Below are 25487 nucleotides of genomic sequence, written 5' to 3'. Positions count from 1 at the left end.
CGTTGTTTGGCAAGTATTTTTTTGTTAAAGGCAAATATGTCCGATGACGATACTATACACTAAAAAAAAAGGCAAGAAAATCATCATCATAATTTTTCCAAGCAAGCAGAACTATGCGGCAAAGAATATGTAGGCATTGCTATCCATTTGGATTAACTGTTTTTTTGGAGTGTTTTTGAAAATTTTTATTGTAACAGAGTTTTTATAGTATATTTTGGGATATTTTTAGAAAATATTTTGAAATGTTTAAGAGTCGATGAGTATTTAGAATATTTTTTGGAATATTTTTTAAACATTTAAAAAAAATAGACTATCTTTTAGAATATTTTTTAAAAATTTTATATGTATTTGAAAAATCAGTTTTTTAAAAACTCAGCAATCTAAACAGATAACAAATGTTAAGCAAAAAAAAAAAAAAAAAGGCTAAAGAAATGGGTCTAGAGTCTAGACTAGTGTTGTTTTGGATCAGGGGAGCTCCGTGACTCCTTCTCCGTCCTACTCGAGAAACAAGAGGGTGGGGTAAAGCTAGCTGTAGCTGAAGCCAAGCCGACGAGCCGGTGGTAACGCAAGCTTGTGCTTCTAGAATCTTATTAAGCTTCTCAAAATAATGGGAGCCAAATATATGATGACGTTGCAGCTTGCAACTGCTTCTCGTCCCTATAGGCTATAACCACCCCTTTTGCACTTCCTCCTCCTATATATATATCACTAGCACTGCCAGTTAGTAATTTTACTTGTGAGCTTCTGCTCTCTCTATGACTCGTCTTTCTCTTCACAAAGGCGGAGGCGGAGGCGGAGGCGGCGACTAAGCTAAGCACGGCTGTATCTTTGTACTCTCGCAGGTGAGGGAAGAAAAAGGGGGGGGGGGGGGGCGGAGCGGGGAGCAAGAAAGTGAATGGGAATTGTGCGAATAGATGAGAGCCAGAGGCTGGAGATCCAGGAATTCCGGCGCATGCTCTTGTCCTGCGCCGGACTGCACCCGCGGAAAGGCGAGGATAACAATGATATGAGACACGTTACCACCACCACGGCCGGCGAAAACGACGACTCTCATCCTAAGCTGGTCTGCGTCACCAGCGGCGTATCATTTCTCGGAATTGCTATAGTTAATCAACTGTTGCTCCGTGGCTACTCTGTCCGCCTCATCGTTCACAATCAAGGTGCAACTTTAGTCCTTATTTTTAATTGGTTTTTACAAATTTATGTAATTGTTTTTTCAAAAACAAAAGGACAAACTAGTTTACCTAACTTGTTTGTTGGTTATAGACTTCGTAGTAAAATGACTAGTAACAGCTTCCAGGTGATTGTTACAGTGACCATAAAATAAAAACTAATAAGAGCATAAGACAGCGTTACGCATGTCGCTGGGAACTTTGATAAGTAGCAATTTAAAAAAAAAAAAAAAAAAAAAAGAGACGCCCAACCTCTGGCTGCCTTCATCGTTGGCAAAATCTAATCTACATAACAAGTGTTGCCTTTTTTTTTTTTGGCCCCCGTTCAATATTTAATTTTGGCTTTGTATTACTTATCCTTAAGTTTTGGGCCATTAGATTTAATTTCCTGTATTTTTTATTGGTTTGATCTGCTTCTGATCTTTGTAAAAGCAGAGGACGTGGAAAAGGTGAGAGAAATAAAAGCGTCGGAGGAAATGAGAGGAAGCAACAACATGGTAGAAGCCGTGATGGCCAACTTATCTCAAGTTGAGAGTCTGATAGAAGCATTTGAGGGTTGTGGGGGCGTATTTCACACTGCTGCCTTTGTTGACCCTGCTGGTCTCTCGGGCTATTCCGTAAGTTTTTTGTCTATTCCGATGAGCAAATGGCAAACAACCTCACTCGAGTATTGAAAATTTTAGTCATCAAACTTTTTTTTTTTTTTGGGCTAAAAGGTCAAGGAACTCGTAAAAGTGTACTTTCCGGTATTGAGATAGACGGAAATGCATCCACTGAGCAATACGCCTAGTTTTTTTTTTAATGGCAAAAATGTCTCACAACCTTTGACACTTATTTGAAAAATATTGTTTGGATTGCGGTTTTCCGTCGAAAAATTACATCATTTTCCGTGATCACATTTCCCTATTACCTTTTTTCCTCACATAGATCAAATCGCTACAGTAATTTTTCCATGAAAAATCATGGAAAATGCAATCCAAACACAAGGTCTTTTGAGTTTCCAAACTTCACTAATTCTTTCTAGGTTTCAACCAAAATTTCTAAGCATGGTTCATGATTACTTTCATAATTTGGAGAGAATTGGTAAAATTTGAAAATTGGGAAAGTCCTTAATCTTGTTTTAATGTGCACCGAAGGTTATGAGATATTTTTGGAGGGAAATCATTCAAAACGTTGATCACATTTCGCTAAATGAATTTTTTCATTCTTCACTTTTAAAATGATAACTTTATGTTCTTTACAAAATCAAATTAGTAAAATTTGGTAAGTTTTTATCATTCTTTATCCTAAATTCATCGTGTGTCCACATATGGTCTTTTTTTTTTTTGGAACCAAAAGGTTAGATCTCATTTGTAATTAAATAAATAACTGATTCATATTTACTTTTGCCTCTAAAAAGAATAAAATTGGACTCAAATTATATTTATTTTTTTCCTAAAAAAGTGGGATCTAAGTCAATTCATATTCATTTGTATCACTAAAAAAATTGGTACTTAAACCTTTTTGCATATAAAAAATAACTACATGTGGGTCATATGGTGATTTCATATTAGAAAGTGGTCGGAACCAAAATTTGTTAATTTGAATTTGTAAAGAATGTAAAGTTAACATTTTAAAAGTGATTGCTAAAAAAATTCATTTTGGCGAAATGTAAGAAATGTTTTGAATGATTCTCCTTACTTTTGCTGTTGAAAATCTAAGCATGTTAGTCATGTAGTTGCATTTCTAAGCCTGTTAGTCATTTTAGTCATGTAATTGCATTTCTAAGCATGTTAGTCATGTAGTTGCGTTTCTGACTATTTTAACACTGGAATTTGTCAAAACGACGTAGAAAGGCATACATTTGCAAGTTCGGTGAACCATTTCGGCCACCAAAAAAAAAAAAAAAACTTTAGTCACCCAACAATGCAATCTTAAATGGTTGACTTATTCTGCCATTTATTCTTCCAGTATTATGCTATTACCACGCCGTTTAATTCATTCTTACTATTCATTTCCAGTTGTGTACATGGTTAAGGTCCACTGCACTTTCGTCCACGTCTATTCCAAAGATAGTGCTTGAACCAGACAACTCATGTTCTGGAATGCATTTTGTAATGAAAGTGATCGTAGGGTTCACTTTATGGAGGTTAATGAAAATTTTTGGAGCACATGGCTCGACATGAATCGAGTTGGTAATTTGACATCAAATGATCACATGCACTGGCGTCCACTATACTATTATCGTCTCTAAGGCTTGGGGCTTTGGGGGTTGCTTTCATTTTCTTTTACTAATGGCTTGTGGCTGTCATTCCAAACAATTTTTCCTAAAAGTGCTATGGTATTGAAAATAAAAAGAAAGTCTGCTATGGTATTGTGTTTAGTTGGGTTGGGTGATTAAACTCTAAATTTATACGACTTAGTATGACTGGTTTGCTATAACTTTGTGTACTCTTCCAGAAAACTATGGCCCAGATAGAAGTCAAGGCAACAAAAAACATCGTAGAAGCTTGTGCAGCGGCATCCTCGGTTAGACAGTGCGTGCTTACATCGTCGCTTCTGGCTTGTGTATGGCAAGACAAATCTATCAATAACACGTCTCTTATAATTGACCAGAAGTGTTGGAGCGATGAATCTGTTTGCATTGACAAAAAGGTAGAATGTTTGAAAGTAATCTCACTTTTCTTCCCGTCAATTTTGATGAAAACTGCACGACCAAGTAGTTGTGTACCGCAGTTCGATAACAAATTTTCCGCCTGTTTTTTATCAAAATTTCACAGCTATGGTATGCCTTGGGTAAGCTGAGAGCTGAAAAAGCTGCATGGGAGCTGGCCAAGGAAAGGGGGCTTAAACTGGCCACCATCTGTCCGGGACTAGTTACAGGCCCCGAGTTTCACTATAGAAGCTTGACGTCTACAATTGCTTATTTGAAAGGTACTCCCATTTGTATTCCTTCTTGACGAAAACGTACACTGCTGAATTTTGCAGCAGTTCGAACTTTTTAGGTCAGTCATTGCTCTCGCCGCAGCCGCACCCCTTCCCTTAGCATTGACCATCTTTTTCAATCGAATTGTAGGAGCTGGTGAGATGTATGCAGATGGAGTCCTGGCAACAGTTGACGTAAGCAGATTAGCAAAGGCCCATATTTGTGTGTACGAGGAGATGAAGAAGACCTCAGTGGGTTATTTGCTTTGATCGGAGGCTGGAGAGCCAAGAAGAGACGGAGAAACTGGCAAGAGAGACGGGAATAGGAATTGACATAACGAGAGACGTCTCAGTTAATTGTCCAATGAGATTTCAATTGTCAAATCTTAAACTATCAATGCTAATGTCAAGAATATCGAGATGTAATGAACCCTAGTGATGATATGAATGAATCACGAAATTTGTCAATTGAGTATTTTCAAACCAGACAAGACTGCCGTTCATTCAACACAAATTTTGGTTGTGCAAATGAAAATCGCCATTAGTCCATTCCAAATCTTTCTTTCCCCGGTTGGACAGAATAACTTTCAAACAGCCTAAAAGCCTCCCAAGTTTGGCACCTGCCAAGGTTGATGAAATTGATGATAGCCCCAAAAAATCACGTTTTTATTATGTACTAAAATCTGGTACTACAACTGCTACTCAGTCAATCATTCATCAATGTGGTAGAGAATGTACTTAGGCATACTAGACCAGCTTCAGAGGACACCAGCCTCAGCAAGTCTGAAGAGCAAAAGTTGGTTTCAGTGTGCGAGCAGATTAACACCTGTCTTCCTACTGTTTCATAGTTTAGGAAGAAGGCTGCCTGAATTTCCACTCGACATATGATGCTACAAACTTGCAAAATAATCAAACATATATTCGAAAACCAACCAAAAACACATTACACACATCCAACTGTAATCGAAACGCATGAAAAAAAGACGGATTCCCTACGCAGTGCGCCCTCCCTGCCTCTTTTGATAGATTTGATTCGCAAAATAGATTTTAAAAAAAAAGGAAACCGTACAAGTGAAAAAAAAAAATTGATAATCTCTTAAGAAAGAAGAAAAGTAAACGGCGAAACGGGAGGGCTCAGAGAGTTGCTTTCTGTGCTCAAAGAAGAACCCTAGGAGGATCTTCTCATACAAGAGGTGTCAGAAATAAAGTTATAAGCAACGTTCATCTTCGCCCTCTGTTTTACCAGCACAAAAAATTCGTAAAAAAAAAAAAAAAATACTGCAACGCTCTTAAGTGATATTTACAACTATCTCCACGCATAAGCATATCAATTAATTAGAGAATCAAAGATTGGAGCAGAGTAGAAGACAACGATTAGAGAATCAAAAATTGGAGCGGAGAAGAAGACATCAACAGCGACTAGAGTCAAGCGTTAAGCATTTAGGGTTTCTGAGAGGAGCTGTGCAACTTCTCACTCACCCCTACCATCTATAAATAGACAAAGATCGTTCCTGGGCTTATTGGATTTATAGGCCCAATAATGGTTGGCCCATAAACCAACCAAATTTCAATTGTATTTTCTCAAGTAATCAATCAAGTGAATGAAAGCCATCGTACATGTCTACTGAGTTTTTTGAGTAACATACTGCATGTTTATCCCACCCCAAAAGAAAACAAAGTTAAAAAGTATTTCTTTATTATATTCTTGCACTTCGTTAACTGAGTGTCCTTCTTATTTAGTACATATTTTTTCTTTTGAAGAAAAGTTTGTCAAGTGAGGTGGATTGAGCAAAGCACGTTGAGGCAAGTTTCAGGGTAGTGCAACGATGACCTCCTTCTCCAGCTGCTTATCGGTTTATTGTCATTAGCATTCTTATACTGTATAAGAATGAATTTGGGTCAAAGAATGGTTTTGAATTTCAATCGCAAGAGTTGGGGTATTTTGGGATTATAAAATTGTTTTGAATGTAGTTATAGAGTTGAGTACTACTTAAGATAGCATGTGTATTCTTGTATTTACTAAAATATCCTTGTATTTTAAAATATGCAATGATGATTTGTTCAAAGGTTTGGGTATTTTGGGACGTGAGATTATTTGATCATCTTTTCTACAACGGGTATAACCCATAATAGCTTCTTTATTGGTGTAATTACTTTAAATGTCCTTGAAGAGACATTCATTTTGGTTTGTATCAATTATTACTGTTGCTTTACTATTATAACTTGAAGAATTTCAAACGTCATTTTCATCTCAATTAAAACAAGGACAACGTGATTTATTAAGGAATTTATGACTGAACATCAATTACAACTTCAATTCTTCAAATGTCTGCTCATTCACATTCTTCCATTATATTCCTTTCATCTCCCGCTAAATAGTTATTTATATTGTAATTGTACTTTGGATTTCAATATGGTTCTCTGGTGAAGCTATTCTTGGTGGTTCAACTTGAGGTGAGCTTTCATTCATTTTTTTTTAAATGGTATGATTTGCTTTGTAAAATCGTAATCTCTATTATCAACTAACTGCTTTCATTCCTAAATTGGATACTCTGTTAGCCCAATTTAATGTTGATATTACTGTTTTCTCACAAAATTGGTTGTTCTGTACAATTTAAATGGTGTGATTTTGTTGGAATAGGTTTGGAGATACCAAACTTTCTCTTCTGCTCTACTTACATGGCGGAGGCTTTTTGATCGAATCTGCCTTCTTTCCTACATATCATGCGCACCTTAATGCAGTAGATGCAGAAGTTGGTGTTATAGCAATTTCAATTAACTATCGGTTCGCCCCCTAAACACCCTATGCCTCCTACTTATGAAGATTCTTATATTGCAGTCAAATGGGTTGTCTCTCATTCGAATGGCGAGGATCCTGAGGTATTGTTTAGGGATTATACTGACTTTGATAGGATATTTTTTGTTGGGAACAACGCCGGTGGCAACTTAGCACACAGCATGGCGTCAAGGGTTTAGCTGGAGATACTGGACAGCTTCGATCTTGATGCGATTTTTCTCAATTGTCCTTATTTTTTGGAGAGAGAGTTAATTGGCATTGAGCTAAAGAAATTACAGGTGAAGGCCTATGTTGAGGGCATCTGGCATTATATTCACCTAAAATCTACGGGGGGTGATGATTCATTATTGAATCCCTCTGATGGAACCAAATCTTTGCTGCAAAAGGGTGCTGATTTATCATTTATGTTGCTGAAAAAGATATTTCTGAAAGATAGGGGGTGGCTTTATAAAGAGACTTTAGAGAATAGTTGATGCGAGATGCGGAAGCTATTTCGGATTTAGAGAAACACGATGAAGATTTAATGGAGTTGAACTCGAACTTGGACCACTCAAGAACAGATTTAACGGTAGAGGACGCCATAATCAAGTGTGTGTGCTTGATTGATAAGTCAAGAACAACCTATGATCAACTCTAGGATGTTCAACTTAGCTTTCACAAGCTAAGTGAATTTGCCACAAGGAATGGACGAAATTCTGAAAATTTTATTCAATACTCTCAAAAAACTGCATGTAACATCCGACTTGAGGCTATTTATAGCCGTGACAAAGACCTACTAAGCGAGAGTACTTAAGCGGTTCAGCCCGCCTTTTGGAGTTTGAACACTTGTATCTTCAATTGTAAGCAGCATTTTGGTAGTCGTGCAAGGATATTCCAACTCAATTCTTTCAATGGCCGGTTTCTCTTAGGCTTGGACGGCACGGACCAAGGCTTGGAGGGACTCCTTGAATCTCTTAACTCGTACTCGTGTCACTGGGCCTTGGGGCACCTTCACAGGGTCTACTTGAACGCTTTGGGTCTCGTGCTCAACCGCATCAATAGTGAGTAGGGTGGAGATGTAAAGGTTGCAGAGGAAGATCATGTCTTCAGTTTGTTTTTTCCCAAGAGAGAGAATGTTTTGTCATTACTAAAAAAGTTGGCTACTTTCATCAACAAGAATGTTGTGTAGATATATCTATAAGTGGATAATCACTTTATTTATTGTCATCCTCCGAATCATTTATGTACCTATTGGAAATTCATTTAGTCTTGTTAATAAAAAACTCATATACAAGTGTTTGTTTCAAAATATATGAACCGAGCAAGATAGCATGCATAATTTCCTTCTCCATCTCTCAATATACATTAGATATTTTGTTACTCCATATTGTTACTCAATGTGCGTGAGTTTTTTTATATTCGTCTGAATTACCGTAAAATCCTCTTTAATCATAGGCACAAAACACCCGTACAATGCACGGGAACTCCCCTCCTAGTATATATATATAATTAGCGGTTCAACTAATTAATCATCAAAGTTGCCTTTTGACAAACTTACTGGACACGAACAATAATATTCCGCAACTCCAGAACAATAATTGTACATTTCATAGTATTAATTAGAGCAGTTACCACCGGTCCACTAGATTAATAGCGATTGATAGGTATTAGGTTCTTCCATTCCTTCCTACCAAAATGATCTACTCCTATCTCGCCCGAATGCCTTGTGATCAACGGAAAACATGGTTGACAATCACGATGTGCCATATGTCGGTGTCATTACGAACGTTCTAGATCCTGTTAATGCCTAATTGCCTATTCACCATGTCCACCCTACTTGTGTGATTTGGTGGGTATACATTTTATGTTTCGGTGATTTGAAAACCTATAATTTAACCTCTTGTGATTATAATCGAAGTGAGACACAGTTAGATTTTTCATCATATCTAATGGTCAAATTTAAATAGCCAAACTTTTTAAATAAAATCATTAGAATATTACAAAATCACGCCTTGATCAAAGGTTAACATAATATTCTAAAAAAAAATTTGAGGGCAAACTATATTTTTAGAAAATTATGAGTTAAAAAATGAAATTTTAGGGGAAAAAAACTTATGCTTGCCTCATCTTCAATGTTTAAGAGGTAAAATAAATATAAAATGTTTATTATAGCATTGATGACAAAGCATATATATATATATATATATTTATATTTCTAAAATTCATTTTCAACTCAAAATTATGTAAAAGTATAGTTTGCTCTCAAAATTTATTTAGAATATTATGTTAACCTTAAATCGAAGGTCATTTTTTGTAATTAACTATCATTTTATTGGAAAGTTTGACTATTCTAGTTTGATTGTTAAATTTAACAGAAAATATGAAGGTTTCACTTTGATTATAACTGCACGGGGTTAAATTGTAGATTTCTAAATCATAGCAAAATAGGAAAATAAAAGTATATATGTACGCCAAACATATCATAGAATATAATGCAATCTTATCAAACAAATATTTTCATTTCTAATGAATTTGATAAAAAAGAATGAAATAATTGTTATTAATAGAGTTTATATCTTGTTTTTAGTTCATTGATCCTAGTTTAGTAAAGTACTGTTATGTTTTATTCTTTAAAATGATAGTCTTTACAACTTTGAGGTGAGCTTGGCCTGATGGCCCAGGATTCAAATCCCACCCTCCTTGCAAGCGAAAAAAAAAAGAGATTGTCTTTACAACATTATAAAATCATTAACTATAATAATATGCAATTTAACAGGGTATTTGGTAAGTACAATAGAAGATTAAAAAAAAAAAAGGGTACTTTAAAACGATCAAAAAAAAATAAAATTCAGTACTAAGCCCACCTAACCGGAAACCCAGCAAAAAGCCTTTTTAACAACCTTCTTTACACAACAAGCCCACTGCCCTAATCCCAATTCGCACCGCACTCGAACCCTGCGGCCACCTTCCGTCTCCTCATTCCAACACAATCCTCCCCTCCGCTGTTCGTTTAAAGGCTTTTTGAAATAGGTATGTGAAAATTAGCTTCTTATTCTTGTTTTTGGTTTGTTTATTTCAAATTGATGTTGTCCAATGCATTTTAGTCATCAATTCTTTTCGTGATGTTCTCGGGGGATCGTCATTTTGTTGTCATTAATGTTATTAAAGCATAAAGGTTTTTAAGATCGGGTTTTTTTTTTTGAGTCACTGCTGATTATGGAGTCTCCGATTTGTACGGTGTCGTTCCCCCGAACGGCCAGCCAAGTTCCTGTGACAAACTCCGGCTCGGACGAGTCTTTGAACCATAGATAGGATTAGATTATTTTTGTGTACTCCAAAGTATTCCTTCTGATTTTATTACAGTTCTAATGATTATATCTGTTACATTTATTCTATGTGTTTACAATGATTTTCAGCCAGTATTAGACTCAAATGAATAGTTGAGAGACTATCTTTGCTTCTAATGTTGGTTCGTTGGTCTTGCATTTCCTGAGTGGTTTAATACTTTAGATATCTTAAAATTAACCATTTACTGGTGGGAGCTGCCTTTTAAGGTGTCGACTTGAAAACCTATAAAAATTGCAATGCCATGACTTGAACAATTAGTGTGAGCTTATGAGTTGCTTCTATTCTCTTGTTTGACATTACAAGGAGAAGCTCCTTGTGAATTTATAGTGTCTTTTATATCACAAAGTGCTAACAGGTGTTTCATTAAGAACAGCAGTGTAATAAAGCGAAGTCGAGTCAAGTTTGTGGCTTATGAGCTCAAGCTGAACTTTGAAGTACTCAAACAAATGAAGTTGAGTTCGAGCTGTTTTACTTGAACATTTGCTGCTGAATGAGCTGGGAATTTGCTACTATATTGAATGTGAAGATTATGCTGTCCTTAATGTTCTTCTACTTTAGTTAATTAATGAGTATACACCGTTTATATGTCTTTGTGTGTGTGTGTATTCTTTCAACAATTCAAAATGCTAATTTCTTACTGTATTCAAGTTAGGCATGGACTCTGTTGATAGATTCAAGACGATTGTTAAGATAAGAAGCAAAAGTCTACATTCATGTCCAGTTAGTGTCAAGTACGAATAGTCAGGTTTTTGTATTTTTTGTGGAACTTGACAAGGAGTGAATGATGCTTGACATAATTAGAGTCTTGTAATAAATACAATTTATAGCTAGATTAGAACTGACTGCAAAGCATTCAATAGAATAATTTTCTGCTGGAGACTTTGCTTGTGCACTTTTTTGCTTTCTGCATGTTTCCTGGTGTTTAGCTGATATTTTTTGAAATGATTGAAAAGGAACACCCTCCCCCGACCCTCCCAAAAAAAAAAAGAAGTAGTCAGGTTCTGGATTGTAAGGTTCAATGCTTGTTAATATAATCAATGTGGAGATGATTTCAGCTGCACAGGAACTCAAAAGAAATGTTGATTCGATCATACTATGTGGTATTCAGAAATGAATTCTCCTTCACTTGGGAACTAGTGCTTGACTAGGCAAATTATCCTCGTTTCTTTCCTTTTTCTTTTGAAGCTACATAGCTACCTGCCTAATACAGATTTTTAATATTAGAATTTACAGGAAATGTACTTCTGTTCTTTTCCTTTTGACTTTCTGTGAATAGAAATTTATACCAAGCTTAAAGCATAAGTTATTCTTTTTTGCTTTTTGCTGAATAAGATTTTTCCAGATAATGTCAGAAGGAGATTCATATATATTGTTTCAACCTGCTTCTTAATCAGTAAGAACTAGTGTCAATTTTTTATGGTTTTATTGGAGACATTACTTCTGTTGCCAAATGACAAAATTTCTCTGATAATAGAAGACTAAGCTGGTTGAAGGGGTTTGGCTTAGTTAAGATGCCAAAGGTTAAGTGAAGCCCATGATAACATCCATCATTTGATGACAATAGTTTTGGCTGTTCAGATTGCTGCTTGTCAATGAGCATGTATGACATTGATAACTTTATTGGTTCTTATGCAATATTGTTTCTTATTACTATTTTCATATTTCAATTTGCTGGAAGAAAAATTAGATAGGTAACCACTTTTGTGGAAGAGTATTAACTTTTAATGTTTCAAGGGAACCCACCATAGTGGAACAACTCTTAAAAAAAAGAAGATAGTGAGTGTTGTGGATGTAAATAATCAAACCTTTTTCTAGTTAGCTTCATGGAATGTAAAGTTATTGGCTGTTGATGTTGTTATTCTAGTTCAGCTGCAGGGGCTGATGTTACTGCAAGATAATAATATTAAATTAGATCAATAGATAATAGATGATGCCATGTGCATTTGGTGTGTGGATGATGGTTTTTGTTTTTTCCTGTTGTCAGATTCCACTATTATATGCCTTAAGCATAGTCTGACTTGTTTTTAACACTGTTTTAATAGGAGAAGATTACTGATGGCAGCTTCAGCTGAAGAATATGCGGCATTTGAAGAAAGGGTGAGAAGAACAGTCTATATGGATAACCTGTCACCTCAGGTGACAGAGAATGTTCTGAAAGCCGCTTTGGATCAATTTGTCAATGTCGTGAATGTCCAGTTCATTCCCAACTATATCAATCCACAGAGCCTCCCACGAGCTGCTTTGGTGGAGATGGAAACTCTGAATCAGGCCTCTGCGATCATTGCTGAGATGGCTGATTCCCCCTTTATGGTCCTTGGGATGCCAAGACCTGTCAGAGCACGTACTGCAGAAGTAGAAATGTTTGACAGTCGTCCAAAGAAACCTGGCAGGAAGATCACTTACAAGTGGTTGGACCCTGAAGATCCTGATTTTGAGGTTGCCAGGAAGATTAAGGTTTTGACCAGAAAGCATGCTTCTGAAACCGAATTCCTGCTCAATGTAAGATTCTTATGTTATTGCTTTTTGGATAAATGTTCTTATCCTTGTACTACATTGAGCTGACACGTATTATAGTTCAATTTTACGCCCACTTTGTTCCATTAGTCCAATTGAATAATACTTTTTTTTTTCTTTTTTGGGATTTCCTTGAAGCAGCATCAACTCAAGGAGGAGGAAAACCTTGCAAACCAGCAGCTGGAGACCTTGAAAGCGCACTATAAGAAATATGAGTTGATAGATGCTGTCCTATCTGACAATACTGCCAAGAAATTAGCAGATCGATACAGGATACCTCTTTCAGATGCTTGAAAGAGTTCCTCTTCAGTTTGATTTAGCATGTGAACATTTGTGGTAGCTGTATATGCTGTTTGCGCTTCGTTTTGTATATAAGTTTTATCGCTGGAGGTGATTTGGCATTCACTGCAATCTTAAAAGAGCTTAGATTAGTTGCAGGCTTGTGCTTATTGTTGAAGGATCTGCTTTTCCTTGCTATATTTGGTAAATTCTTTCTTGTTACGATATTTGGTAGATTGGAGCAGAAGAAGATTGTGGTTCGTAACCGCTGTTATAAACCTATTTTTCAAAATGGTCGAATCTCAAACGGTATTATCACCCCAGGACGCAACTAAACTACCCCTAGCAAATTAAACCCGGTGACATTCCCTTCTCCTTGATGGAAGTTTACAAGCCGAAGGTATCGAGGAGGATTGAAAGATCAAAAACAGCAGAGTAAAAGACAGTGCATGGACAACTACTCGGGACCCGTTATGATCAATTTTTGATAACATTCATGTTTTCTTTCATTTCGCTTCTGTTAGCGTGGGTGCTTTTGGGGTGAATGCGGAGGACGTTTGAAATTGCCCATAAATTTCTGGGACAAACATGTACTATTTCTGAATCGATTGCTTTAACATTATGATAATAGATTAAAAAGGTAAACAACGATGCCAACAGTTCAACATACACCAATGTTCCCTAGGACCATGCCATAGGCAATTTGAAAACTTAGCTACAGCATCAATTGATGCCTGCCTGCACCGTAAGATTGAGCAGTGATTGTCCTTGGCACAAAAATTGGTCGCAACACTCACGAACGGCAGCAAAGCTGTTACAAAACAGGTGCAGCGTCTCCAACTCCAACACACTTTACTAATGGGATAAACAAGGTTGAATTGAAACATGTTTTGAAGCTAACAACAGCGTCCTAAACTAGAGGAAATCAACTCCTAGTGTTTAATTTAAGTTTAAGAGACTAACAACTAATGGCCATATCAATCGTCACTGAAACTATACGTCTATGACCTCACGCTGGTCGAACTTTTACGATCACTTAATGGGACAATTGTGAAATTTTCTTCCTTTAGAATCAAACAAAATGATTTTAGTTCCTAACAAGTAAAAGAATCACGTGATGAGTTCATGGCTTAATCCAGTAAAAATTTGCTTTTCGAAAAGTAATTCGAGACCAAAAGTGAGCGAGCATCTTTTATTCGTGAGGAACTAAAGTCTAAAGTCTCTCATTTTGATTCTGAAACACGAAAATTTTACTTCGCTAGTACGTGAGGAAGCAATTTTTCCTCGCTTAATCACAATTTAAACTTCATATAAATTTGATAACTACATATGACAACCTATTTTCGTTCAGAAAAGTGCAATGATTTTCTTGTTTTTCTGTTTTACGGCAATAAATGAAAATTTTCTTCACTTGCCATTAGTCTCCCTAAAGGAGGACTATGATCACTTCACTCAAGAATTTAAAAAAGGAAAGGAAGCAAGCACAGTGCGATCTCAGAGCATTCGTGAATTAAAGCTTAGTTTACATCATGATGGAATAGTCTATAGTAAGAGTGAAAGGCTTATTTAAAGAAGGATAGTTAACCACTGATTCGACAATGAATTAATTAGGAGATTCATCATTCATGTGAGGGGACTCATGCAGTTGCAGTTTTGTAGCTAAGTAGCAGTAGTAGTACTGGTTTTTTTTTTTTTTTTTTTTAAAGAAAAGAAAAGAAAGAAAAAAAGAGGCAAGAAGTGGGGGATGAAAGGCTTGGGCTATGAGAGACACACTCCTTTATTCGCTGACATCGGGAAACATGAATAAATTACCATACCCTTCCCGTCTTCCTCTTTTTCAGTTTCTCTTCCTCCTTGGCTGCGTTACAGTTCTACGCTTGTTGTGTCAATTATACTATTAGTATATGCCCAGTACAACTCACTCTCTCCATACGGATGGACTATAAAACAAGAAAAGGTTTAAATTGATCTTACAAAAATGCATGGCTGTAGTCAAGATTCACACTAATTTAAATATATGTGCAAAGAGGACGCATCAGAGAGAAAATAAGAGCAATTTGTACACACACGCACACACACAAAAGAGGAAAAACTGGGACATATAAACAGGATACTGAATCTATAACCTTTACACGCGTACTTCTCAGATCAGATCAAACCTCAACTCGCAAAAGCTCGGCTGTGGTCTCTGTACCATGTCGGGAGCATAGATTTTTCCGGTCCAGTATGTAATGCCGTAGACTTGAAGAAGAAGAAGAAGAAGCTGAGTGCCGCCAATGGAGTCGGTCCATTTTCGCAGATGCATCTGATGGAGACCTGCTGTTAGAGGTACGTTTGGTATCATCTTCTACATTCTGCGGTTTTGTTCATCTGGTCAGGTCAATTAGTTTTGCTATATGTTCTAGGATTCAATTTTCTGCGATTTAGTCCGATCATCACATTAAAACTACTGAAACTTGCATTTATTAGGAAAGCGCTTAATCACTGCATATTGTTTTCTTACTGCGTCGACCAGCCGTAGATTGTGTGGACAGAGTCACCGATACGGCTTAACGTCGCCTATTAGTCGTACATTTTAACAAAATTTGAAGAGCCGAGTGCAGGATATGGACCTTCAAAATGTTGTTTGTTTTTGTTTTCGAGTCTCTGTACTTAGAAACTCGCTTTAAAGTTCAAACTCGAAATGCACCAAGTATATTCGGCAAGCTAAGCTACTCTACATTTTCCGGGAGTTACAGAAGAAAATATCCAGCAGATCATTCTAATTTTCCAAAGTTATCTTTGAAAGAAATAACTCTCTGCAAACAGAAATGTTTACCAGAATTCTTCTAATTAGAAATGATAACAGGCGCCCACCGAACGTCCTGTGATGCTCAGAGACCGTAATTATGTTTTGGGATAATTTCAGAAACCTCCCCTAAGGTTTCTCATGATATCACTTAGGTTCCCTAAAATTTTTAAAACCTCGCTCACCTCACTTGTCAGCTTGACGTGCCTAAATATTTCTATCAAAAATTACAAATTAATAACATTACCCTTACTCTTAATAGCTATTTAACCAAAAAGCCAAAATAAAATAAAATTTTTAAACCATAAAATGTAGATTAGAGAAAAAAAATAAATTGCTATCTGATAACGGTCCATATTTCTCTATATCAAGGTCATTGTGGGACAACAAAAGACGTGAATAAATTAAATCTAGTCAAAATCAATCATTTAAGATAATTTTGATGAGTAATTAACACTTTGAAAAATTTTATGGACAGTTATGACGAATTCAAGAAATTTTGTTGGAGAATACGTTTTATAGTTTAAGTTGTACTGAAAATAAATAATCTCTTTATATGTGTGGTTTGTAATATAAATCCTACCTATAGAAAATTTTTTATAAATAAGTCAGAATTAAAAAAATAATCCAGACCAAATATATATTTGGGAATACCTTTTTGCTTTATTTTTTGTTAAACATCGTGCTTTATGTTAGATAATAGTTTATAAGGGTAGTATTGAAACAAAAGTTTTATCTTTCTTGCATTTCCTCCAAGGGGGTTAAAATATTACAAGAAATGTCAATCTAAGGGAGGTAGATAAGGTTTTAAAAACCTAAGGGGTGTTGAGTGATATTATGCAAAATGTTAGGGGAGGTTTCTGAAATTATCGCTTATATTTTACGACAATATCTATTCTGCCACGAAATTTACATACATAAGCCAGAGTTTAGAAATTACAGCCTTTACGGCCTCTGAGATTGCTGAAGCCAATTCAAAGTTTAACCCAAGAAAGAAAGATGGAGAGATTTTGTCTGTTTCTCTTCCTTTCTTTCTTTCTTTCAAATCTTGTCACATGATGAATTATGAATTCATGTACCTTTGCCGTACGCTGAAGATTGGACTTAAGGTTCCCTACTACAATAGTAGAGTATTTCTCCATCTTGGCAGCATAACTGATTTAGAATTCAGTTAAACCATGGACAGACATACCCAAAAGGCCAAAAATTACTGCCTTATACTAATAATAAATCTTGAAAACTCTTTGCACCCACAGATATCTCACTTAATTGCTAATTTTGTGAAAGTGGTGGCAAAATTACCATATTCGCTGCTAATTTGCCAGATCAGACAGCCTTAAATCTGCATTTTGCACAACTCAATAATGATCAATCGTGCTGTTTCAAGAGATAGAATTTTTATAGTGATACGATGTCGTTATGAACTCTTTTTATATGCTAATTTTGTCTCGATTTGAAGTACTGGTTCCGAAATCAAGCATTTAAATATTGATGATTCAGATCGTGCCGCCCACTTATCTTGCTGTCTTTGGTCGGTAGGCCACTCTAATTTTAATTGTCCTACTTGGCAATAAATCAGCTTCGCGATTTCTTTCTCTTTAAGTGCTAAACACGTTTTTACACCAACATAACTGATGATTAAGATGAAACTTACGATCTTTAATAGACGTGATGGATATCTAAGGTCAATTTGCACAGGAATATCGAATCCACTTAGTTTTAGATTCGGGTATAGACCATCTAGACCGAAGATAGCTAATGAAAATAGCATTGACAGCGTGTTTGGATTGAAGATTATTTTCCTTTATTTACACCTTATTTACACACACTGATTTGCTTGCATCATCAACACATTTTCCAATCATCTTTTTATCTCACATACATCATATCAAAAAAAGTGCTACAGTACTTTTTCACAAAATTATCTCAAAGTAGCAAGGTCAATTCGAACAGATATTCTGATAATCTTGGTTATTCGTAACCTTCCTACAGTTTCACGGGGCTTTTGGCCTCTAAAAGTAGCAAGGTCAATTCGAACAGATATTTTTCGACTCATCTAATGTTTACTTGTTTAAGGCAAGGGAGGCTGGATTGGGTGATAAAATAAAAGAGATTATAAATAAGAGGTTTTAAGTTTAATAGTTACCACGAACAAAAAAGAAAAATACTTGTTTAGGATGGGGGAGGTTGGATTGGATAATAAAATAAAAGAGATTGCAAATAAGAGATTTTGAGTTTAATATCTACCACTCATAAAAATGAAAAATATTCATTTAGAATTTGAGAGCTTGGATTGGATAATAAAATAAAAAATTTCGAGTTTAATATCTACCACTAATGAAAAAGAAACATACTAGTTTAGGAGCAAGAAGGTCTGAATGCAACACCAAATTATTATTACTATTTTTTGGGGTGGCGGGGTGGAAGGCGGCCCCCACTGCTGAATACCTCATGGAATTTTCCATAATTTTTTTCATGGGGGTTTCGGACCCTAAAGAGTTGGTAAGGTCAATTTGAATAGGAATTTTTGTTTAACCTGCGTGGTGAGTTCTAGCCCCCACCCCACTTCCTCGTGCGGGTTGCTGAATACAACAAGAAGGATTTGTCTCTTACATTCAGTAACGGACCGTCAATACAGTAAAATGTATTAGATCTAGGTACACGTAACACTTCAGTGTGGAATCTCAATACAAGCCATTGGAAATCGTTTTCTAGTCCACTGCCCGTGAGAGGATTCCCCAAACAATGTGGAACCAGATTAGGATCTCGTGGGAATCAAGTGCTAGAAAATTAAGTCCTTTTTAACATTTGAAGGCTTTAATATATTAATTCTTCATAAAAACCAAGGCTAAGCTTCATTAAGACACGGCGATTGTAGGATCCTTTCTGAAATATTACAAAAAATGTAATGATGCATTTGACAAAATTGAAGTTTGAAAATTGAAATATGAAATATAAAACATTAAATCTAAATTTATTAAGTTATTGAATTATTAAATATTAAATTTAATATATCTGAGTGTATATCATATTAACTGATAAGTTAATAGTTTATCACTTATTTTTAAAAGTAAGTTTTGTCTAGAAAATTTTGTGTCATTTAATTAATTTAAATGTTCGATTTTTACTTATCAAAAGCATATAAACATGTTAAGATCTAAATCCATTAAATTCAAGTATTGAATTAAATTATCAAACATAGTTTAATTCACCATCATAGCTAAACCGTGGTAAATACTACTATAGAATTGAGCGAGCCTTGTTCCGTGCACAAAATGAAGGGAACCATTTAACCCATCTATGAGCAGCCAAGTTTCTTACTGCACGATCACGGACGTATGACGTGTTTCTCGGCTTCAAAATCACTTCTTGCACTTTTTTCCAGGGTACTTTCTTTGTGGTCGCGGTTAGAATAGTAGTGTTAATTTGTCCCGGTTTCTTTTTCCTCTTGGTCTTTCAAGGTTATTAATGGCTCAACTTCAGATCGATTTCTCACAGCGTTGACTCCAAACTTGATTTATTTGAGCATGACTATACATCTTTGTTCTCATACAGTCGGATATACTTATCCACATTGCCTTCATTAGTGATGAAGTTCAACTCATACTCTTATTCTGTCCTTTAAAGTCTAATAAAGCATATAAAAAGAAGAAATCAAACTTCATTTTTAGTAAATATGCAGATCTGATTAGATAAAATGGTTGTTCTGAGTTCTGAGACTTCTTTTAAATTTTTTTCACTATATATGGAATTCGAATTCCCGACCTACAGTTCAAAAAGAGATTTAATTCCTTTTTGGTGACCACTAACTCAAAACTCAGTGGTTCAGAAACCAGACTTCACGTACCTGCAAAAAGAAAAAAAAAAGGGCTGGTTTATTCCGTGATAGAGACAGTAGTGATGTGCTTTGCCAAAGCCTAGGTTGGAAAGATGAGAGTTAACCATAGCACAGATTGGCAGAAGGCTTCAAGGCAGGACTAAGTTTACGACATTCCCCCTTGACCTTTTCTAAACTGAATTCTAGAAATTCGGCTTTTATAAACCTAATCCCAGAAGAAACCTCAAAAGCCGGCAGTTTACGACATTCCACTTTGGGAAAATGTTTCACTAACTTGGGCACTGCCTGTGGTGTCTTTGTCTCGGTCACATCTCGCATTCCCTTATAAGCCTGGCAAATTTTCATGTTCGATTCCAAAAACATAGTGATAATTACACTGCAGAATATAACGTCCTCATTAGCATTTTAAGCATTTTGGTTCAAGCTAACATCAAAGTTCTGATCTCTCTTATCCTTTTCACCTTTGATGCTTATGAGCAGAATCAAATTATGGTTTCAAAATAGTCAAATATCACAATTCTCGTTTTAGAGGTGAAATTAAAACACCTGTTAGAAAATGATTATAAGTTGGCGATATAAGATTACCAAAAAATGATTTATTTGTCCCTAAAAGGTGAGGGATAACAATTTCTCTACTGTCATCTTAGAATGTCAAATTTCTAATGCTTGCTTTATATTACTCCTTTTTTGTTCTTTTTTTAGAAAAATATTTTCAACTATTTCGTATCCAAAAAAATGGAGTACTAAGTAATTTTAAAATTAATCAGCCTTAGGGGGATATTTACGTCACCGTGGCATCAAATCCCTTGCTGCTATTAGGGGTGGCAATCGGGTCCGTTTCGGGTTGGCGGGTCGGGTTGAGACCCGGGTATAAAAGAAAATCTGCTGATCCAAACCTGACCCACCAGCCCGAAACGGGTCAGAATACCTGACACGAACTCGAAAATTTCGGGTTGGCGGGTCGACCCGAAATGACCTGAAACTTAATTTAAATTTATTAATTTACCACTGTAATTTCTAATAAAACCAATTTCATACAGGACTAGTTACATAATCAAGTAATAAAAATTTAAATAAATAATCCCAAACCAAATCTAAAATAAATTAAAACACCGTAAAAGTGTTTTATCCCAAACCAAATATAAAATAAATTAAAACAGTATAAAAGTAAAAAATAATATAATATATTATTTGTCCAAATATAATAATTTCAACTTCACACAAGTTAAATAAATTCATTTAGGATTAAGTGATTAATGCCTTTGGAAAAAAAGAATAACTTAGTTTTGTTAGATAAAATAATTTTTATGTTTATTAAATTATTTTTAATTCGTAAACGGGTTATCGGGTCACCCACGGAGTTGACCCGAATTCGACCCGTTTTCTTTTCGGGTCCATCGGATTTGACCCGATTCTGACCCGAACTCGCGAAATCTCAACCCAAACCCATTAATTTCGTGTTAGGTTCGTGTCGTGTTGGAAATTGCCACCCGTACTGCTATATGACATCAAAGCTTTCACATTGCCAAATATATGTTTGGATAGTGTATTATTTGAAATATTATTTGGAATAATTACTGTAACACTTTTTTGTGATATGATGTATGTGAGATAAAAAGGTGATTGGGAATATAAAAAGGTAAGTTGGAAAATGTGTTTGTGATGCAAGCAAAATATTACTTGAAATAATTGAGGTATCCAAGTGTTAACTGTTAAGTACAGCACCACGCGCCTGGTCTGAAGATATGATTTAGGACGAATGAAATCTAAGGGCCTCCTCCCCCGGCTGTAGCGTCTGGCTCAGGTGAGCCTAGCATCTGTCCTAGTTTGTCCCACCAAACGAAAGACGTCGACCCCAACGTCCCGTCCACGGACTAGACGTGAGCGTGAGTCTGGCTTTCACTTCATCTCTTTTGGAAAATTGGTTCCACCTTTTCCCACACTAATTCATGGACCTCTGTACTCCTTTGGAAACACAAGACTGTAATAACTAATAAGTGCATGGAAAATAATCCATTTTGGGAGTACGTTTGGTGCATTAAGATTCAAGATCCCCACACTTCACCCCCCCCCCCCAGCTTTTCCTATGTCAAACTCCTCCAATGTCAGTAGGTTTCATGTACAAGTATTGGTGTATTATATAATTTTTTCCTCCCTCCTTACAATGAGATAGCTAGCAATACCCAAAGTAACTGCACTGCAACACTAGTGTTATCGTGTAATGGTAGTGCTTTGATATTCTTTTCAAAATTTTTTTTTTCTCTCTGGTTTGTTTCTGCAGAACTATTGCTGCATCATCAGATTAGTCGTAATAATCAATCAAGGAAGAGGTAGCTAGCTGAAGCCTGAAATGAATGACTACCCAACTCCAGTTCCGCGTAGAGATGGGCGGCGTGGGACCCTGCACCTGGATGGCTCAAGAAAAGGTGCCCCGGCAAGACCCCACGGCCGGCACATGACGATGGAGGATGAAAGCGGAGATCTGATAAAGTGTACCGGAAAGTCTTGCCAATCATGCACGGCCGGCTTGATCGCCGACTGTGTGGCCGTTTGTTGCTGCCCTTGCGCTGTAGTAAACATCTTTGTTTTCGCATTCTTGAAAGTCCCGTGGATGGTTGGGAGGAGAATCCTGAAACTTGGGAAAAAGAAGCAGCAGGGTCAGGGTGCCGGGAAGTTAGAAAGGAATGAGAGGCAGAAATGCGGTGGTGAAATGACTAATTACCTCGAGTGCACGATGGAGTCGGATGGAATTTCAAGAAAGTCAAGGGCAGTAGAGCAAGGGGCATCGGAATTTGTATTTTCTGGCTTCGGAGATGAAGTGCTAAAAGACAATTTTAGTGCAAGGTTTGAGGCAGAAGAGGCTTGGTTTGAGTTACACCAGTTTGGTCACTTGGGTTTTGGTAGGGTTTCTTTCACCGGAATTCCTTCCCTCTCTAGGACCAACTAGTAGTCGGTCCTTTTCTTGGTTTTGGGGGATTAGGGGGGGGGGGGGGGTGAGGTGGACGAACTTAATTCTGGTTTTTAATGCCCTCGTCAACTAGCTTCAAATCCCAAATTCTTTCCAAATATTCAAGCCAAAAGGGTTGGTGTAAAGAGTTTAATTTGACCCTTGGCCTTGCGTTCATGTATGCATTGATTGGGTTGAAAGAATGAATTAATGGAGATGCATTCATCCCTTTCATAGGTTCATTTGGAATTTCTCCGGCCTCCCATCACTCTTTCTCCATTTCTTTCGAGAGGTTTGATTAGTAATCTCATTTTCCCTGCATTTTACTGTTTCAATGGCTAACTTGTAGTGTCAAGGTACATGATAATCCTACCATATTAGCGATAGGCTCGTCAAAACCTGCTGTATATGCAAAAGCTCTGCAATAGTTTAAGTGCTCCTGCTCTAATAAAAACCTGGTCGTCAGTTTCTTGTCCGCCCCTTTCCTTTCCTTTTTTCGTTTTAAAATCTTAGGCTGCCTTGTGGCCACCAAACGACTTGATGATTGTGATTCCCCCTTTTAGTTATTTTAGATTACTTTTCCTACATGCATGCGAAATAAATTTGTCAAATGAATTGCGTAAAATGATTTTAATATGATTCACCAACTTTAGGCTTCTCTTTTTCTTTTACGTTTTCTTTTTATTTTTCATTGCGGCACAACTTTAGGTTTTTTTTTTTATATATATATATAACAGTAGTGAAATATGGATTAGAGGAGGAATTGGAACGTTCTGTCTAGGGATGTAATCGGGTCAAGTCGAGCTCGAGCCGACTCGACTCATATGTACCGAGGTCGAGTTCGATCGAGTCCAAAAAATCGTAACTCGAGACTCGACTCGAAGAACTCCCTTTAAACTTGAGACTCGACTCGATAAGGTTCGACTTTTAGTCAAGCCTTATCAAGTCGAGTCTAATCAAGCTTTTTGACTCGACTCGAAAAAGCTTCTGAACCTTATTTTCTTCCCTTTTTCTAGACATTTTTTCTTTTTAGGTCTTTTTACAATTATGTTATTACTTTTTTGCCATTATGAAATTTTATTATAAAGAAGAGTATATTGTAAATTCAGTATAAATTATACCCATAACGGTCATTTTATAATTATAGTACATATATATTATTTAAATTATATATATTATTTAAATACACCCCCGCTCGACGAGTAGCTCGACAAGTCTCAAGTTTCAAATTATTGGCTCGAAACTCGACTCGAAAACCAATCGAGTAGCTCGAGACTCGGTTCGAACTCGGTCAAATGGAGTTCAAGCCAAGCCATTGACCGAGGTGTTGTTTCGCTTAGAGAGAATAGACGGAGAAAAAGAGCAGTAAGATAGGAATAAGTTTTTTATAACCACCGTCAGCGCATATGATTATTAATCAATTTTTTATTGTGCCCTTTGGATATTTTAGATCACTTTGCATATATACCATGCAAAGTTGGAGGAATTTTATAAATCGTAAAAAAAAAAGAAGAGATTAAATTTCGTTCACCAGCTTTAGCCATTAATATCCCGATATATATATATATATATATACACATATACATGTGTGTGTGTTTTGATTCTTGAAAAGGGAAAAACAAGTAGGGTTATCCCACATATACTAGAAGTTTCCACTAATTACTCATGCCTCCATGTGGTATAGAACTACGTATCGCATCACGATATTGCAACTAATAAGTAATAATTGGGGCGATCTCTATTTTCTGGAACTTAAGTTACAACATTGGGTATCTTAATTTGCTAATGCATCAAATTAAACATTAAATAATTGAGGTCCCAGTAAACTCGCTAAACTCGCCTTAAACATGCCCTTTTTTCATCGTTATTATTTTTTATCTTCTCATCCCTCTTGCCACATATTTTTCACTCTTAATTATTAATTAAGCACGTGTGATTCGAATCCTGAACCAATAATGATACAAAAGCAAGACTGAAGAAGATTATATAGTCACACTCAAAACTCTGGATGTCATAATTGGCAAGTGAAAATCCCCTCAGGCTTGATGAAGCCAGGAAATTAAGCAAAGCAAGCTTGTACGTAGTCGTAGGCAATTTAATTTGATCCCTGCATTAAGAGCCGAACAACAACATCTTAAAGATCTACTACTCCCAGTATATAATACAGCTAACAAGGATTACATACTGAGCTCACTGCATCGGATCAAATTGGCAGATGAGCGCCGGAAGTTACCTCTTTCCTAAAAAAACAAAAAAAATTTGCGCTTGGGTGAATTGGCCATGGGTAAAATCTGATGACAGAAAAACGTATGCCCCATTTTCGTATAAGAGCAATAGTCTGAAATCCTGGAGGAGAAACTGTGTATGTTGCCTTGAATACAAGAGCGAGCGAGCAAGCAAGCAGTTTTGAAACCAAAAATTACAAAGTGGGAAAAAGTTCAGACTCTACAAAAAGAAGCGCAGCCGGATTTGTTCCTATAAACTGTCAGCCACCCTGCCCCGCCTCGTTCGAATTCTGCCTGGAGATTCTTTGGTTTAACAGGGCACGGGGAGGCCAGCTTAATACGCAGGAAGGCAATTCTTTTGCAGCTAGAATTAAAGGGAGTTAAAAAGAGTTGGAGAGAAATGTAGCAGAAAAAGGAAGAAGTAAAAAAATTTGAATAGCTGTCACGTCGCGAGTAAAAGTGTAAAAATTCCGGATTCATATTTACTGTTTGTACGAGGCTTCTCGTATCAGGGATACAAATCAGTACTATAGAGGATAAAACCTCTGAATGCGTCAACAAATTGGGAAAGAAAAGGGACACGGCAACCCCCTCCCCAGTACTCGCTCCACTTTAACTACTGCTGCTGCAATCACAGCGCCTTTTTGCAGGGTGACTGGAAGGATGAAGCCATGAAGATGAAGGTCCTAAGCAGCT

The 25487-nt window shown here is 36.4% G+C and overlaps 2 protein-coding genes, 2 non-coding genes and 1 pseudogene across 10 annotated transcripts; 3 read left to right on the top strand and 2 right to left on the bottom strand.

Annotated features, from left to right (window-relative positions):
- Positions 1-655: 655 nt before the first annotated feature.
- Positions 656-4544, top strand: LOC113723105 (cinnamoyl-CoA reductase-like SNL6; annotated as a pseudogene).
- A 263-nt stretch (positions 4545-4807) lies between these two features.
- LOC113723135 (small nucleolar RNA snoR77) lies at positions 4808-4943 on the bottom strand. Its single transcript, XR_003456896.1, has one exon. It is a non-coding gene; the product is annotated as a small nucleolar RNA snoR77 (small nucleolar RNA).
- A 264-nt stretch (positions 4944-5207) lies between these two features.
- Positions 5208-5308, bottom strand: LOC113723133 (small nucleolar RNA snoR1). Its single transcript, XR_003456895.1, has one exon. It is a non-coding gene; the product is annotated as a small nucleolar RNA snoR1 (small nucleolar RNA).
- A 4400-nt stretch (positions 5309-9708) lies between these two features.
- LOC113722793 (ASI1-immunoprecipitated protein 1-like) lies at positions 9709-13220 on the top strand. 7 transcript variants are annotated; one of them, XM_072059814.1, is made up of 4 exons: positions 9709-9882; positions 10577-10651; positions 12243-12699; positions 12853-13220. In XM_072059814.1, exons 2-4 carry the CDS (start codon positions 10647-10649, stop codon positions 13006-13008), a joined length of 618 nt encoding a protein of 205 aa, XP_071915915.1. In that variant the 5' UTR covers positions 9709-9882; positions 10577-10646; the 3' UTR covers positions 13009-13220. The 7 variants fall into 7 exon arrangements, with proteins under 7 accessions (XP_071915915.1, XP_071915914.1, XP_071915917.1 ...); XM_072059813.1 differs by having other exon boundaries at positions 10574-10651; XM_072059811.1 differs by lacking the exons at positions 9709-9882; positions 10577-10651 and adding exons at positions 10685-11593; positions 11675-11800.
- An 8559-nt stretch (positions 13221-21779) lies between these two features.
- Positions 21780-22857, top strand: LOC140011488 (uncharacterized). The gene has a single exon (XM_072060467.1). It carries the CDS (start codon positions 21970-21972, stop codon positions 22564-22566), a length of 597 nt encoding a protein of 198 aa, XP_071916568.1. The 5' UTR covers positions 21780-21969; the 3' UTR covers positions 22567-22857.
- Positions 22858-25487: the final 2630 nt, after the last annotated feature.

Source organism: Coffea arabica, chromosome 7e (genome assembly GCF_036785885.1).
Source record: "Coffea arabica cultivar ET-39 chromosome 7e, Coffea Arabica ET-39 HiFi, whole genome shotgun sequence".
Classification (NCBI taxonomy): domain Eukaryota; kingdom Viridiplantae; phylum Streptophyta; class Magnoliopsida; order Gentianales; family Rubiaceae; genus Coffea; species Coffea arabica.
The sequence above is the reverse complement of the archived record's forward strand: the minus strand, read 5'-3'. Positions and strand labels throughout refer to the sequence as shown.